This window comes from Syngnathus scovelli, chromosome 21 (genome assembly GCF_024217435.2).
Source record: "Syngnathus scovelli strain Florida chromosome 21, RoL_Ssco_1.2, whole genome shotgun sequence".
NCBI lineage: Eukaryota > Metazoa > Chordata > Actinopteri > Syngnathiformes > Syngnathidae > Syngnathus > Syngnathus scovelli.
Genome location: NC_090867.1, coordinates 4,448,713 through 4,461,808, shown reverse-complemented (window position 1 = coordinate 4,461,808; position 13,096 = coordinate 4,448,713). Strand labels below are relative to the sequence as shown.

The window sequence follows — 13,096 nt, the reverse complement described above, 5'->3', positions numbered from 1 at the left end:
TCCTGGATTGATGGGGTTGTCGACCTGTGAGGAGGAAAGATCAGGCGGCAGTAAATTTGTCTTTGACACAGTTTGAGCGTCCTGATCATATAATCTGCCAAGGACTGCTCTTCATCTGTTGTTTGCAACTCTCGTAGTTCTTATCGTTCTCATGTTCCTGTTAGCCTGCAATTGTCCAAATCAAAAATGTTTTCTTTTAACTGTCTTTCTTTTGAACCTCTAAATCTCTCGTGTTGCTAACCTATCTACACCAGAACAAAAAATTTACCACAGTATAACACCAAATGTATTCAAATTCATTGTCATAAAGTGTTGTATTATTACTATCTTCCACTATCTGTCCTACTCACTCCCTCCTTTTGAGGCTTGGCAACGCCCATGCATCACACCTTGACAAACTTTTTGGGAGAATGCGTTCTTTACTACATACGATTCCATCATCATTTAATTTGACTTTCTGTCCAAAACGCTTCTCAATTTCCCAGTTCACACATCTTCTACATGTGTTACTGGTTCTCCAGTTTTTTTTTCTGTAGTTAATTATCAATCCAAAAGCTACGTGTTTCTTTCTAACGTTCAACCTGCTCAAAATCACTCTTTCATCAAAGTCGCTCTACTAATTTTCCATAGTAGTCGCCAACGACTTCAACCATTCAACCTGTAATTTCTTTTCATTCAGGCTATCATTCATCAATGTTCATTTGCATCTCACACACAGTCTCCAAAAAGGAGTCTTTCTATCACATTGGTCCCAATTCATCCAAGCTCACCACACAACATTCATATATTATTTTCAACTCAGGTTTCCTGGTAGAACAATCCACCAATTCAAAAAAAAACTTAACTAAAACAAACAATTGGCAAATTAATCTGAATTTTTCTTTGTTTTTAAATTTGAAGAACTCAATCTCTCAGATTTAGCTTGCATTTAGAATTTTGTATAATCTTGTAACACAACCAATCAATTATTCCTATTAAATGTAGCATTGCAAAATCTTAAATTCACAATTTAGCTTCTTCCAATTCCTGAAAGCATGTTCTGTCATTTTTTTTTTCTTCGAATTTCTCATGTGGGCTCGACACTTAACATGCACTAGTGTGGATTAGTTTCTGCTTGCAAACAGATTTCTCTCTTTTTCCTCTCATTTTTATCTTTCAAAATAATTTCTGTTCTGCGGTGCAAATTGGATAGACCACAGTCTAGCAAATTTTTTTTATACTAAAACTTTAGCCAATGTTCATCATTTTAACATATACGCACACACATGCACAGCTCTCGCACGCAAAAGGTAGTTCCCAGCACCAATGATTCGTCACAGGCTGGCCATTTCCTGTGGTCGATCATGAGCTGGTCCCTCCCATGCACACGAGGACAGCACATTCTAATTTTATTTATTTATCTTCTAGAAGCAAGTTGCATTTCTTTACCACTTGAACTCTCAACTTCCTTTCTACTCCATACTTTTTCTTCCACTTCGGCATATATTGCATACAATTAAGAAATCTACTCGCCGTGTACTTCTCATCTCCGTCAAGAGGTAGAGATTTACCGTTTTTATTTCCCATCTTAATTCTAGTAGTTTTAGGTTTTACAATTTCTTTTTCTCAAAAATATTATTATTATTATTACTTATTTATTTATTTAACTATGTCTTTGAGGATCCTCAATGCAGGTTTAAATTGACCTTTCAACAAATTACTAGCCTGTATTATTGCCGTGGATCAATGCTAGAACTGCTATTTAGTCAATTTATCCTACCAGTCACACTCCCAATCACACAAACTCAAGCGCTTTGTATTTTTCTCATGGCTCGGACAAACCAAAGCCGTATCTCATAGCTCGGACAAACCAAAGCCGAATCTCATAGCTTGGACAAACCAAAGCCGAATCTCATAGCTCGGACAAACCAAAGCCGAATCTCATAGCTCGGACAAACCAAAGCCGAATCTCATAGCTCGGACAAACCAAAGCCGTATCTCATAGCTCGGACAAACCAAAGCCGTATCTCATAGCTCGGACAAACCAAAGCCGAATCTCATAGCTCGGACAAACCAAAGCCGAATCTCATAGCTCGGACAAACCAAAGCCGAATCTCATAGCTCGGACAAACCAAAGCCGAATCTCATAGCTCGGACAAACCAAAGCCGAATCTCATAGCTCGGACAAACCAAAGCCGAATCTCATAGCTCGGACAAACCAAAGCCATATCTCATGTGCACCTGTGTTTTTTTTTTTTTATACGCGTTTCACAACAACACAATCACACAACTTCAGGCCTTTAACTTACTTGTCCCCTGGTTCGTTGCACTGCCGGGTCCCGTCAATCCACCTCTGTCAGACGAAGGCAGACCTAAGATGCTGGCCCAGCGAAGAATTTCCTTCCCAGGTCTTTCTTTACCAGGTCCGGCTAATGGACGCTGGCCCGTCGACGGTGTACAGCGCGTCGTCCTCCGTCAGCCAGATGATGGGTATGAGGGATCCCGGGTTTCGGCACCAAAATGTTAGAGATTTGCTCACTCCAACTTATTTTGCAAGAACCACACGGGAGACAAGGCAAGTTCTTTTAGACACCTGCAGGTGGAGAGATCACTCGCTACAGGAATGAAGTCTAAAAGTCTCCTCCCTGCAAGGGCATATTTATTAGGAGGAACAGAGTGGGGGTGAGTGGACAGGTTTGGTGAACCCCCAGCCTCTGATAAGATCAGAGCAGGGGGTGTTTTACACTGTTGTGGGAAACAGAACAACTTTGATTGCTTCCCCTGCAGCTGGTCAATCAAGCAGAGGAAGCAACCACTTCATCTTACTCTGCATTGTGAGGGCAAGACAAGATTGATTTAACCATTATAGTCTACATTCCAACATAATCCTACGATAAAGATAACCTGGAAAACCCTAACAGGTCTTGTCCCTGCTGGTTAGAAAAATGTATATATGTTATCATGCGTTCTCTAATCAATGCTTACTGCAATATTACTGCAATATATGTTTGCTGTTTGGCTTTGCTGTTTTTATGTTGTGCTACAAAAAAGAAAGGTTACAGCTGGGTCACGAGAGAGGTGACGGCTGGGTCAGGCAGGACGCAGCACCGAGACAATTCGTAGAAACAACATGCCTGACCACAGTTTTACACTCTCAGATGGGGCGGCAAGAAAACGTCAAGTTTCCTTTTTTTATCATAGAGACAAAGAGAGATGCTGATTGCTTAATTGTTTTGCAGACATTGCCATATAATTTGCTTATGAGACAAAGCCCACATGCTTTTTCCCCCCTCCCTTAGGGGCTTTTGTCTCACATTGTGGGTAGGACAAATCCAAATAAAAAGAGCAGGAGTGCATACAGATATTTAGTGTAGTAAGATTGTTGTAAGCTATCTGTACTACACGCCGCGCGAACATTTGAATTAATATTCTTGTCTCATTGTGATTTCTGTTTGCTGAGTCTTTTCTCTTTACTTTATAGTACACATGTCAGTAAAATAAACCTGACACTCCTACTGGACTGCCTCCAAGTGAGTTTGGGGATGGTATGCCACATGTGTTACCTGAGAATCTTACCAAAGGAAAAAAAAACAACTCAAGAATAGTTTAAGAAATAGCTTGTAAGAGGGGATGCTGTGCAAGATAATCCGACAGACAATACAATTGATCTCGAGATTTTTCAAGACATTGAATTATAAACAAATTATACAGTGATGGAAAAACAACAACAGGAAACAGGAAAAACAGGAAAACCTCATTTCAATTTTTTCTTCAAGTCTCTGATTCTATCCCAGTCTCCCGTGTCCACTTCTAGACCTCTGCTCAAAAACAAGGCTTCTTCTGGACACTAAAGAAATAAATAGTCACCACGCATCACTTGATGTTCTGCAGTCTCTCTGCCGAGGTTTCCTGAAGTGTTATGCTTGAGCTGGACTGGTGATTAGAGTCTCCATTTCCACCTCCTCCACCTTCACCTCCACTGCAGCAACTAAAGATTTGTAACAAAGTCAGCTGGTGGCCATAAATATGATAGAAAAAAAAATCCAGTTTCTAATCACTTACTTTCTTGCTCCTCTGGTTCTCTTTTGGGTTGAACAAGGAGCATGTTTGGAGGAGAAGTCATGTTTTTCTTGAATGGAGGTTGAGCAGAAGCGTTGCTTAAAGGTGATTCTTGATAGTCATCACCGTCGTCCTCCTTAATTTTATGAAGAAGGTGGGAGCGCTTCTTTGCATTCTTCCTCTCTAAAGTAACATGAAGAATTGGTATGACACCATGTATGAACATAAAGCGTGTGATGGCAAGAGGGAGAACTTACTTTTTCCCCTAAAGAAGGGTACCTTTGTCTTCTTGACCTGTACCACGTGCTTTTCGACTGCTGGGGACACAGAAAGCACCATGTACGTATAATTTAATTCTCTTTGTATGCAGTTAAAAAAAAAAAAGACCACTATGAAATCATTTTTTAATATGAGCATTTACCGAGTCCAGGGGGTGGCTGAAGCTGGTAGCCGGTGAGCTCACACCAGCCAATGGGATAGATGTCGGGGGACTCGTGGTCGACCCACTGGTCAAAGTCATCATCCCAGCCGTCAAAGTGGATGAGGAGCAAGCGTCCCACGCAACGCTTCACAGTGGCCACGCACACCAGTCGTGGTTCCATCAGGTCCACCGCTTCCAGTTTCACGTTAGGGGAGAAGCCGTGACCTGGATAGTCCTACCCAGGTGCGCAAGTACATTCCGTTGTCATGAATTCAAATTGAAAGAAATGGCGCATTAATCTATTAAAAGTTGATATTTTTTTACAGTGTTGAACAGATGTGGAGGTGCAGCTTTTGAATTGGTCTCCTCCAGGTAATTTTCCCAGTTGAAGGTCTTGGGATCGAAACCTGCCAGATTTACACTCAAGATTAGTACCGTATTTGCCGGTGTATTGGTCGACCTTTTTCGATCCAAAATCGACCGAAAAAAATCGACCTCGACTTATACACCGAGTCATAAAATTTAACTTCGTATTCATCGCTTCAAATGTGATGGTAACCAAGGCCGTTTCTCATGCATCTCATTGTGCGTTGCACTAGGAAAATTTGAACCGGGCGGCGTGCTCGACTGCGCGGCCCGCTGGAAGTCGAATGAGGCTCCGCGATCTCCTCCGCGGTGCTTATAAACAGCCGATCCGCTCGGCGGGGGCTATTTTCGGCCACTTGGCGCGTGCGCACGGCCTCCCGGATGTGCCGGGCGGGTGCGCGAGCTCGCCGGCCACTGGAAGTCGAATGAGGCTCCGCGATCTCCTCCGCGGTGCTTATAAACAGCCGATCCGCTCGGCGGGGGCTATTTTCGGCCACTTGGCGCGTGCGCACCGCCTCCCGGATGTGCCGGGCGGGTGCGCGAGCGCGCCGTCCGCTGGAAGTCGAATGAGGCTCCGCGATCTCCTCCGCGGTGCTTATAAACAGACGCATGCGCACGGCCTCCCGGAATTTGAACACATTTTGTCAATAAATTTCGCATATTGAATTTTGAAGTTTAATATAATGCAACAATTGAGCTCGACTTATACAAAGGATATATCATAAAATCGTAAACTTCCGTCAAATTTTAGGGGGTCGACTTATACACCGAGTCGACCTGTACACCGGCAAATACGGTATATTGAAATGACCATTAAAAGACTTTCTAAATTCAAGCACTTCATTTGTACACTTTATCTCAAACCTTAAAAATCACTACATTGAATATTTTTTAATGTATGAATTTGGTAGAAACAAAAAATTCATTACTGCATCACTGTTTGAATGACTGAAATACATGAAATGTTCTTCCATATTAAAATTATAGATAGATCCAATATTATAGAAAGATTCTGATACAAGAGCCTGGATTTTTCCAGTGATGAGCAAACATACCACACACAATATTCCAATTACCTCGTGGCACAGTGAGTGGGATGTTATTCTTTTTGCAGAAGCCTTTAGGAAGGATTGCGTGAGAGGAAGCGTGGTAACAGAACCGGTCGGAAAGGAGCAATGACCCACTGTCAAAGCCGACCATCAGATAACCGTCTGACAGCACCTGTGAAAAGTAAGGTATGTACATTGAGGATAGAATACACATCTGCCATATTGTTTGAGCTTAATTTTCATCTTTTAAGTAGGACATTTTCCACCTTGTGTATAGTTGCCACGCAGATGCTGCCCAGGTTTAGAGGGTCAATAGCTTCTAGCTTCATCCCCTCCTCAAAGAAACATCCGTCCATGTAGACATATCTGGGCTGGTGATGACATATGAATGACTTAAGCGGTCCATCAATTCCATTTCCAAAAATCAGCAACGACACGAATCATTTTTGTCGCATAACACATTGTAGTCCATGTCGATTTATCACTTTACCTTTTTAAAGAAGTTGTATGTACTGTCACAGTTACCCTTCAAACCAGCACTGGGTGATTTCATACCTGTGACACAAAAAAAAGAAGAAAAAGGAAGGATTAAGTACCCCTCCCTAAAATTCAGAACAGAAAACAGAACAACTGATTAAAACAGGTGACTTACCGGGTGTTTTGATGTCGTGACCCACTTGTTTGGACCAACCAATCGGATGCAGGAGAGGACTAGCCAGATGGCACCAGAAATCCGTCACAACGTTGTCAGGGGAGTCGCTCTGGTCCATGTATAACAGCCGTAGGCGCCCACCAGTAATGGATGCGATGACGGCCTTGCGGGTCCGGCTGATGTATTTGGGGTCAACCACCTCCACACGCATGCCCACTTTGAAAGCTTGCTGCTTCAGGCTCTCGTTCAGCTTAAAGTAAGGTGGCGCACGTTGCGCAATCAAGTCCAACATCATACTTTGTTTACATGATAAATTATGGATGCTTAATTCTAATTATACTAAAGTGTTTTTTACTTGTTTTACCTTGAGGTAGAACTCGACAGGCAAAGTGTGGGACCCCACCAACTTTTTCATCAGATATTCTTTCCAGTCAAGGATGTTGGTGACATCTACAACACGCACATCATCAAAATACATTTATTGACGCTTCATCAAAAATGCTGCCTTTTCAATAAATTGATTTACTTATTTTTAAGCTTGTGATTCAAGGTTCAACAAAATATTTGAAAGTTTCACACTTCCCAATTTTGCATGCTCACCTTGTGGCGGCACCAGGAGCTTGCCAGTCATGGCACACCACCCAATGGGGTGCAGCTCGCCCGAAACGAGGCTGCACCAGAAATCACGGCTGCTGTCATGCTCAAAGCCCTCGTATCGCAACAAGGCTTTGTATCCTAGCAAGAGCAGACAGGTTTTTGTTTTAGACAGTTTTAGTGTACTATTATGCAATCTTAAGGAAGATTAGAAATTTACAGCACTGATGGGAACATATACGCACCTGCAATTTGTATGACAGTAGCGATCCAGTAAACCTTAGTCGACAGCACTGCGTTACTGTTCAAGACTTCTACTTTCATCCCCACATTGATGTCGTCCCATTGGGCACACATGGGAGCCTGTGGAAGCCAGAAATCTTTAATTAAGTACTAGTCCAATTCAAGAGCTGAAACCTTTTTCTCGATATTTGCACCTAATGTAAACTTGAAGCTTAAAATACAGACCCTTCCGCAATAGGTGTAAATCCACAATGGTGAGACACTGATCGGTTGGCACTTTTTAAATTTCGTTGTACATGTGTGACAATGACAATAAAGATCTATTCTATATTCTATTAAACACATTTCAACTTATTAAATGACACATTTACAATTTGTTTAAAAAGAATTAGAAAACCCAAAAATTGCAAGCACTGTAGCACAAAGTATTTGACACACTCACATGTCTGAAGGAAGAGACAGATGCCCCCAAGGACGTTTCCTTCTCCAAGTAGTCACCCCAATTGAAAACTGCAACAGGTGCTAGAGAATGGATAGAAAATTAAACTTGTACGGGAACAAAAGTAATTTTCAGGCTATAAATTGACCCCCAATAAAAAGGTCTAAAAAAACAAGGCTCAAAACTCAATATTTTTGTGAATTGCTCAAGACATGGCAGCGTTGCTTTGTTTGACTCTGTGCATGTGTGAAGTTATTGGGCACGCGTTATCCGGCAGTCAGCTGAAACAAGTGCCTGGCATCGACCACAGTTGCAATTTGAAGTTGCAGATGCCCAACAGTTTCAGACCTGTTATGTATCCACCCGCATTTGTTTGAGACCTATCTGAAGTACGTGGCTTGTGCATATCCTGGGCCGGGTTTGTCTTCAGACTCTGAAGATGGCTGTAACCAGCCTCAACCTGCACAAGTTGAGCATGAGCACAAATTATTTGAATAATAAATGATGTTATATTGCAGTCATAGCATTTTCAGACAGACCTACAAAATTCAGGCCCGGAGACAGGTGCCTTCTGTGCATGATCAATTTGCAAAAAAGGTGGAGGGCAAATTATGATTCACAAATTGTCTCAATTCATCAGTTTACATTTACTCACATTTTGCATGCCCACACCAGTTTCATCACCTAAGTCATCTTCAACACGTGTCATCTGTGTATCACCTTTGATCTGCTCATATTCAATAAGCACCTCATCCACCCGCTGAAAGAAAGTTTGAACTTTGTTGACTCGTGCATGGAATCTTCAAAATATACTGACAATCAAAATCTCACAGTTTAGGGTAGCAAACTGGGATTAATTTTTTTCATCAGCTGTGATTTATTAAATGTATGTCTATTTCCCCCTTTTTGTTAGATAGCAGGATTGTCAAGCTCATTTTTGTCACGGGCCACATACTAGTTATATTTTCCATCGGTGGGCCACTATCATATTAAATAAACACTACAAATTGATAAATAAGTTACGTTTGGAATTAGTTTCAAATATTACATTTATTTGAGCAAGAAACAAAGTAAATAATATAATAAGATTTCACTGGCCACCAAAATGTATCTGCCGGGCCACATCTGGCCCCCGAGCCTTTAGTTTGATAGCAGTGTGATAAAGACCAATGTATTATAAAAATGATACGAACAATTTATCAGGAAAGCACAGTACGATTGCACGTGTGTGTTACCAGATTTGAATTTTTACCGGCTTTCTTTGTGCTTTCTCAATAGTCCTCGATCCACTCTTCCTTACACCACATATTTTTCTATATCGGCGACTAACGATTCCCCGTGGAAACAATGTCGGAATAGCAGTTTTCAAAAGTACCCTTGGGTGTTGCACATAATACCCAAGCGCATTTTTCCGTGCCGGGAGCGGGTCAAAACAGTCGTCTTCGAAATGTGCGCTGCATAATATCGACATGGATGAGGGTCTCCATCGAGGTCTTGTCTGTCGGACTTGCTGTGTCCAAATTTTGCGTAAAGCGGCATCTTTGAGGAACCGATATAGGCACACGCCATTCTTCCGTTCGTTCGAGCAAAAACCGGCAACGCAACGTGACGGCATAATCCAAATACGTAATTCAGGAGAAAAAACTTTTCAGCCAGCAAGTCGACTACCATGTGGCCCGATGACGTACACACCTTCCCCCCCCACCCCAATTATATTGATCGTGACATGGGTACTGAAACAAAAACGAAAAATAATTTTCAATGGTACAAGAGTAGCAGATACCAGTTGTTGCCAACATTTAAGGATACGTGAAATCAGGATTTATTGGAGCTGTGCATTAATCAGTTAAGAAATTGATGTCATGGCAACTAATGTGTGACATATGTCAACAGTGTGCCACTATTTCTTGCATACATTTATCATAGCACAGATAATTAAAATATTCACTTAGAAGTGACAACACACACTAGAGTAAACGTACACACGGTCACAAACACACCTTTTTTCAGTAAAAGCATCTGTCACCAGACTGGAAGCTTGAGCCTTTTCACAGAGTTTGAAGATGATGATCATTTCCAGCTCTGTAATATCTTGAGCCTGGGACCGTTGGTTGTCTGCAACTTCAAATTCCAACTCTACACTTAATGCTGAGTTAGAAAACATGTTGCACGCCGCCATTCCAGTGCTTGCTTAGATAACGTTTGGGATTAAATGTGGCCCACACATTGAGCCAAACAATACAATGAGTTGCGCAATTCACAAAAATACCGAGTCAACTGCAACTTTTTTTTCTGAATACGGTATTGTATATTCATGGAGAAAGCATGAAAACAATGAACAGTTTGACCAATCAACAGATATGTTTGTGTGTGTAGTTCTCACCATCTAGTACTGCCGAGCGAGCTTTGGTAAATTTGCTAAATATTTTGGCCTTTTTTGCAAGAGGATTTTCCTGCAGAGAAGGACGTAAAGTCCGTCAAATGTGATTAAACACCGTACAGTACAGGCTGCATTTTAAGATACCCGACTGAAGGTGGGCATTTAAAAACTTATGAGTGCCAATTGTATAACATTGTTGTTTAGAGAAACACAATAATTTCTTACCTGCAGGCGTGTCCGCACGGCTGACTTCTTGAAGCGAGATGCAAAAGAACGTGAGCAGGTTAGACTACAGAAACGTTTGCTTTTTGAGTAAAAGCTGCTACTGCACCCACGTATACCACACGTCTCACACGCCACTGTTAAAGGAAAAAAAAAGAAGCAAATTTAAATACTTGTTTTTTTCCCATCATTTTATTATGCACTGACCTGTTTCTGTTACTTTAGACTGCTTGTTTTGTTGTCCTTGTTTTTGCTCATCACTTGGTCCATCTGGATCTTTTGACTGTGATGGTACTATTTCAACAATTTTTGCCGGCAAAGGAGTCTGTGAAAAAGATGCTGATTAAGTGACTGAAAATGTTGATGCACTTGTACATTGCTATAGAAAAAACAATAACTACTCACTGTAATATTACACTCTCTTGGTTCTGCATCAATGCTCCAGTGCTTGACGGTAGCAAGGCATTTATCACAGCCAGTGCCATAACAGGAAGTGCAGTGCGGACGGACAAACACAGTGGGAACTGCACCAGGTCGCAGTTTCGGAACCCCTAAGGGTGATATGGACTCAAAGTAGTCTTTGCCAAAATGCTCGCTGCAGAGGTGACAGTTGGGTGAGGCCAACCAGTCGCTGCGAGTACGTTGAACTTGCTTCTCCCATTTACGAAATTCCTCGGGGTCTTTGGGGAATTGAAATAGTGTGACATTGTTTTCCGCGGTTTTGCCGCATCCATACGCCACACAGTGGTAAGGCATTTTCAGTGATGCATCAGGAGTGTCTACGGTTCCTTGGGTTGGCACTTTCCTTTTGCGTGCCATCCGATCTATCTATTAGCAAAACATTACAAGACAATGATACATTGTAAAATAAAAATAAAAGCAATTAACACTGTAAGATGAAGCTACTTGAGATGTACAATTTCTTCAAAAAGGAAACTGATTTTTTTTTAATTTCATTCCTTTAAGACATCCAAGTATATTGTATCTATCTCAGAATTTGTCTCTATAGTTAATGTATATTAATTTTCATGTTCATACAAGCAGCAGTGGCTTCCATGGGTAAACTCGTGGAGTCAATGTCCCACGTGTTATGGCTAGCAATAGCGTGTTTTCGACTGAGAAAGCAGACCATAAACTTACTTCCTCAGACGTTGCTGGTATTGGATCGGGATTTTCAGATGTTGGCCCATTTCTACCGACAAAATGCAGAGAGCATATATATGTGTGTTTGGTGACATTTTCTACTGTAAATCCCTGCCGTTTACAAGCTTCTACCCAGCGAATGCATTTCTCTTTGTTCCTCCTCGGCTTTGGAAAAGATATGAAGAAAACTCCCCTCATATGATCCCGGTGAGCATATCGCGAGTCGCTCCGGCAGAAACCAAAGCAGCAGTGTTTTGTTGTTACCATGATAGGTCCGTTAATGTTATTTTTGATAAAAAAAATAGCGGCTTGGTCCTTTTGCGCTCCTATTGTTTACTACCTGCTCGAGTAAATGTCCGACCACGCTGCGGCCGCGGCGCAGTTCGCTGTTCTAAAAATGGAAACTTTGTGGTAATTGTGACAAGCCCGATTACGCTCATCTAACACGTTTGCAGCAGACCTACTCCGTCCTCTAAGTTCTGTGAATAAAACGTTACGGTGTTTTACGCCGTTGTAAATTCAATAAAACGATTGCATCAGAACGAAAAATTTCCGAATATTGCAATAATTCGCTGAATGGATATTTTAAGTTGCACTCACAGATCACGTTCTCACACTGATGATACAAGTTGTTTACAGAGGAAACGACGGTCGCTTACATTCTACGTCATCATTAACTCTCGACCGTGTTCTCGCGAGTTCACCTATATTGTGGGACCAGAGGGCCGTGAGAATTAAATTGATAAATATATTGAATAAAAACATAGGTTATAAAATTCCTTCGAGTATGTGGCTCAGGTGATTTATGCCAGAATTTGTGACATTTTAAAATAGCCCCTGCCAATGATAAAAATCGAAAATACCTCAACGTGCTGATGTTTTGAATAATCAATCAAAACTAGTTTCACTGTCAACACATGTAATTGTTTTTACCAACATGCTCAACGAGAAACGTGACAAGATTTGCCCATAGATAATCGAGTTGCTGTTCCACCAAAATTGCACACAGTGGCGCTCATCTATTACAGTGGGATTGAAGCTGCCCATTGTGGAAACTATTGGACTTAGACCACATCTAGTCACCATCAGTAAGTCTTGTGCACCTTTTCAAAACTCATATTATGCGTTCCTCCGTGCAATAGTATATTTGTGCATTATTTATGCAACAGTATGCATGGATTATTTTTCTAACAATTTATCCTCATACAATAAATTGCATAGAATTGAATGATAAAAATATATTTGAGGTATGGTTATAATGATTCATATGCTGAGACTACTCTTTTTTCAGTCTGCAGAAAGGACTTAGTTGGACAGAAGGAGCCTGTTGGTTCTCCATTGGACCCTAAGGTCAAAGGTAAGTTAATTGCCTTTTGTCTTATGGTTTGTTGTAATGGAGATTATATTAAAATTTCTAGATAGCATGAAATAACAGAATTGGTGTTGTGTTGATATTTACTTCTTTTTTTTTTCTTTAAAAGTGGCGTGTGAGACGTATGGTATACGTGGGTGCAGTCGCAGCTTTTACTCAAAAAGCAAACGTTTCTGT

At 41.2% G+C, this 13,096-nt stretch overlaps 1 protein-coding gene and 1 long non-coding RNA gene across 3 annotated transcripts; one reads left to right on the top strand and one right to left on the bottom strand.

The window, feature by feature from the left end:
• Positions 1–3,581: 3,581 nt before the first annotated feature.
• Positions 3,582–12,141, bottom strand: l3mbtl2 (L3MBTL histone methyl-lysine binding protein 2). Of its 2 annotated transcripts, XM_049758996.1 has the most exons (18): positions 11,545–12,141; positions 10,810–11,232; positions 10,612–10,729; positions 10,408–10,541; positions 10,186–10,255; positions 7,806–7,885; positions 7,366–7,483; positions 7,127–7,261; positions 6,891–6,976; positions 6,527–6,776; positions 6,365–6,429; positions 6,141–6,245; positions 5,902–6,046; positions 4,784–4,866; positions 4,460–4,694; positions 4,296–4,355; positions 4,042–4,221; positions 3,582–3,967 (listed from the first exon to the last, which is right to left on the bottom strand). In XM_049758996.1, the coding sequence occupies exons 1-18, from the start codon at positions 11,812–11,814 to the stop codon at positions 3,897–3,899; spliced, it is 2,628 nt and encodes an 875-aa protein (XP_049614953.1). In that variant the 5' UTR covers positions 11,815–12,141; the 3' UTR covers positions 3,582–3,896. The 2 variants fall into 2 exon arrangements, with proteins under 2 accessions (XP_049614953.1, XP_049614955.1); XM_049758998.2 differs by lacking the exon at positions 11,545–12,141 and having other exon boundaries at positions 10,810–11,223.
• On the top strand, positions 4,554–13,011 carry LOC125991250 (uncharacterized). The gene is made up of 7 exons (XR_007489220.2): positions 4,554–4,702; positions 4,786–4,831; positions 5,940–6,060; positions 6,579–6,782; positions 6,901–11,754; positions 12,521–12,635; positions 12,839–13,011. It is a non-coding gene; the product is annotated as an uncharacterized lncRNA (long non-coding RNA).
• Positions 13,012–13,096: the final 85 nt, after the last annotated feature.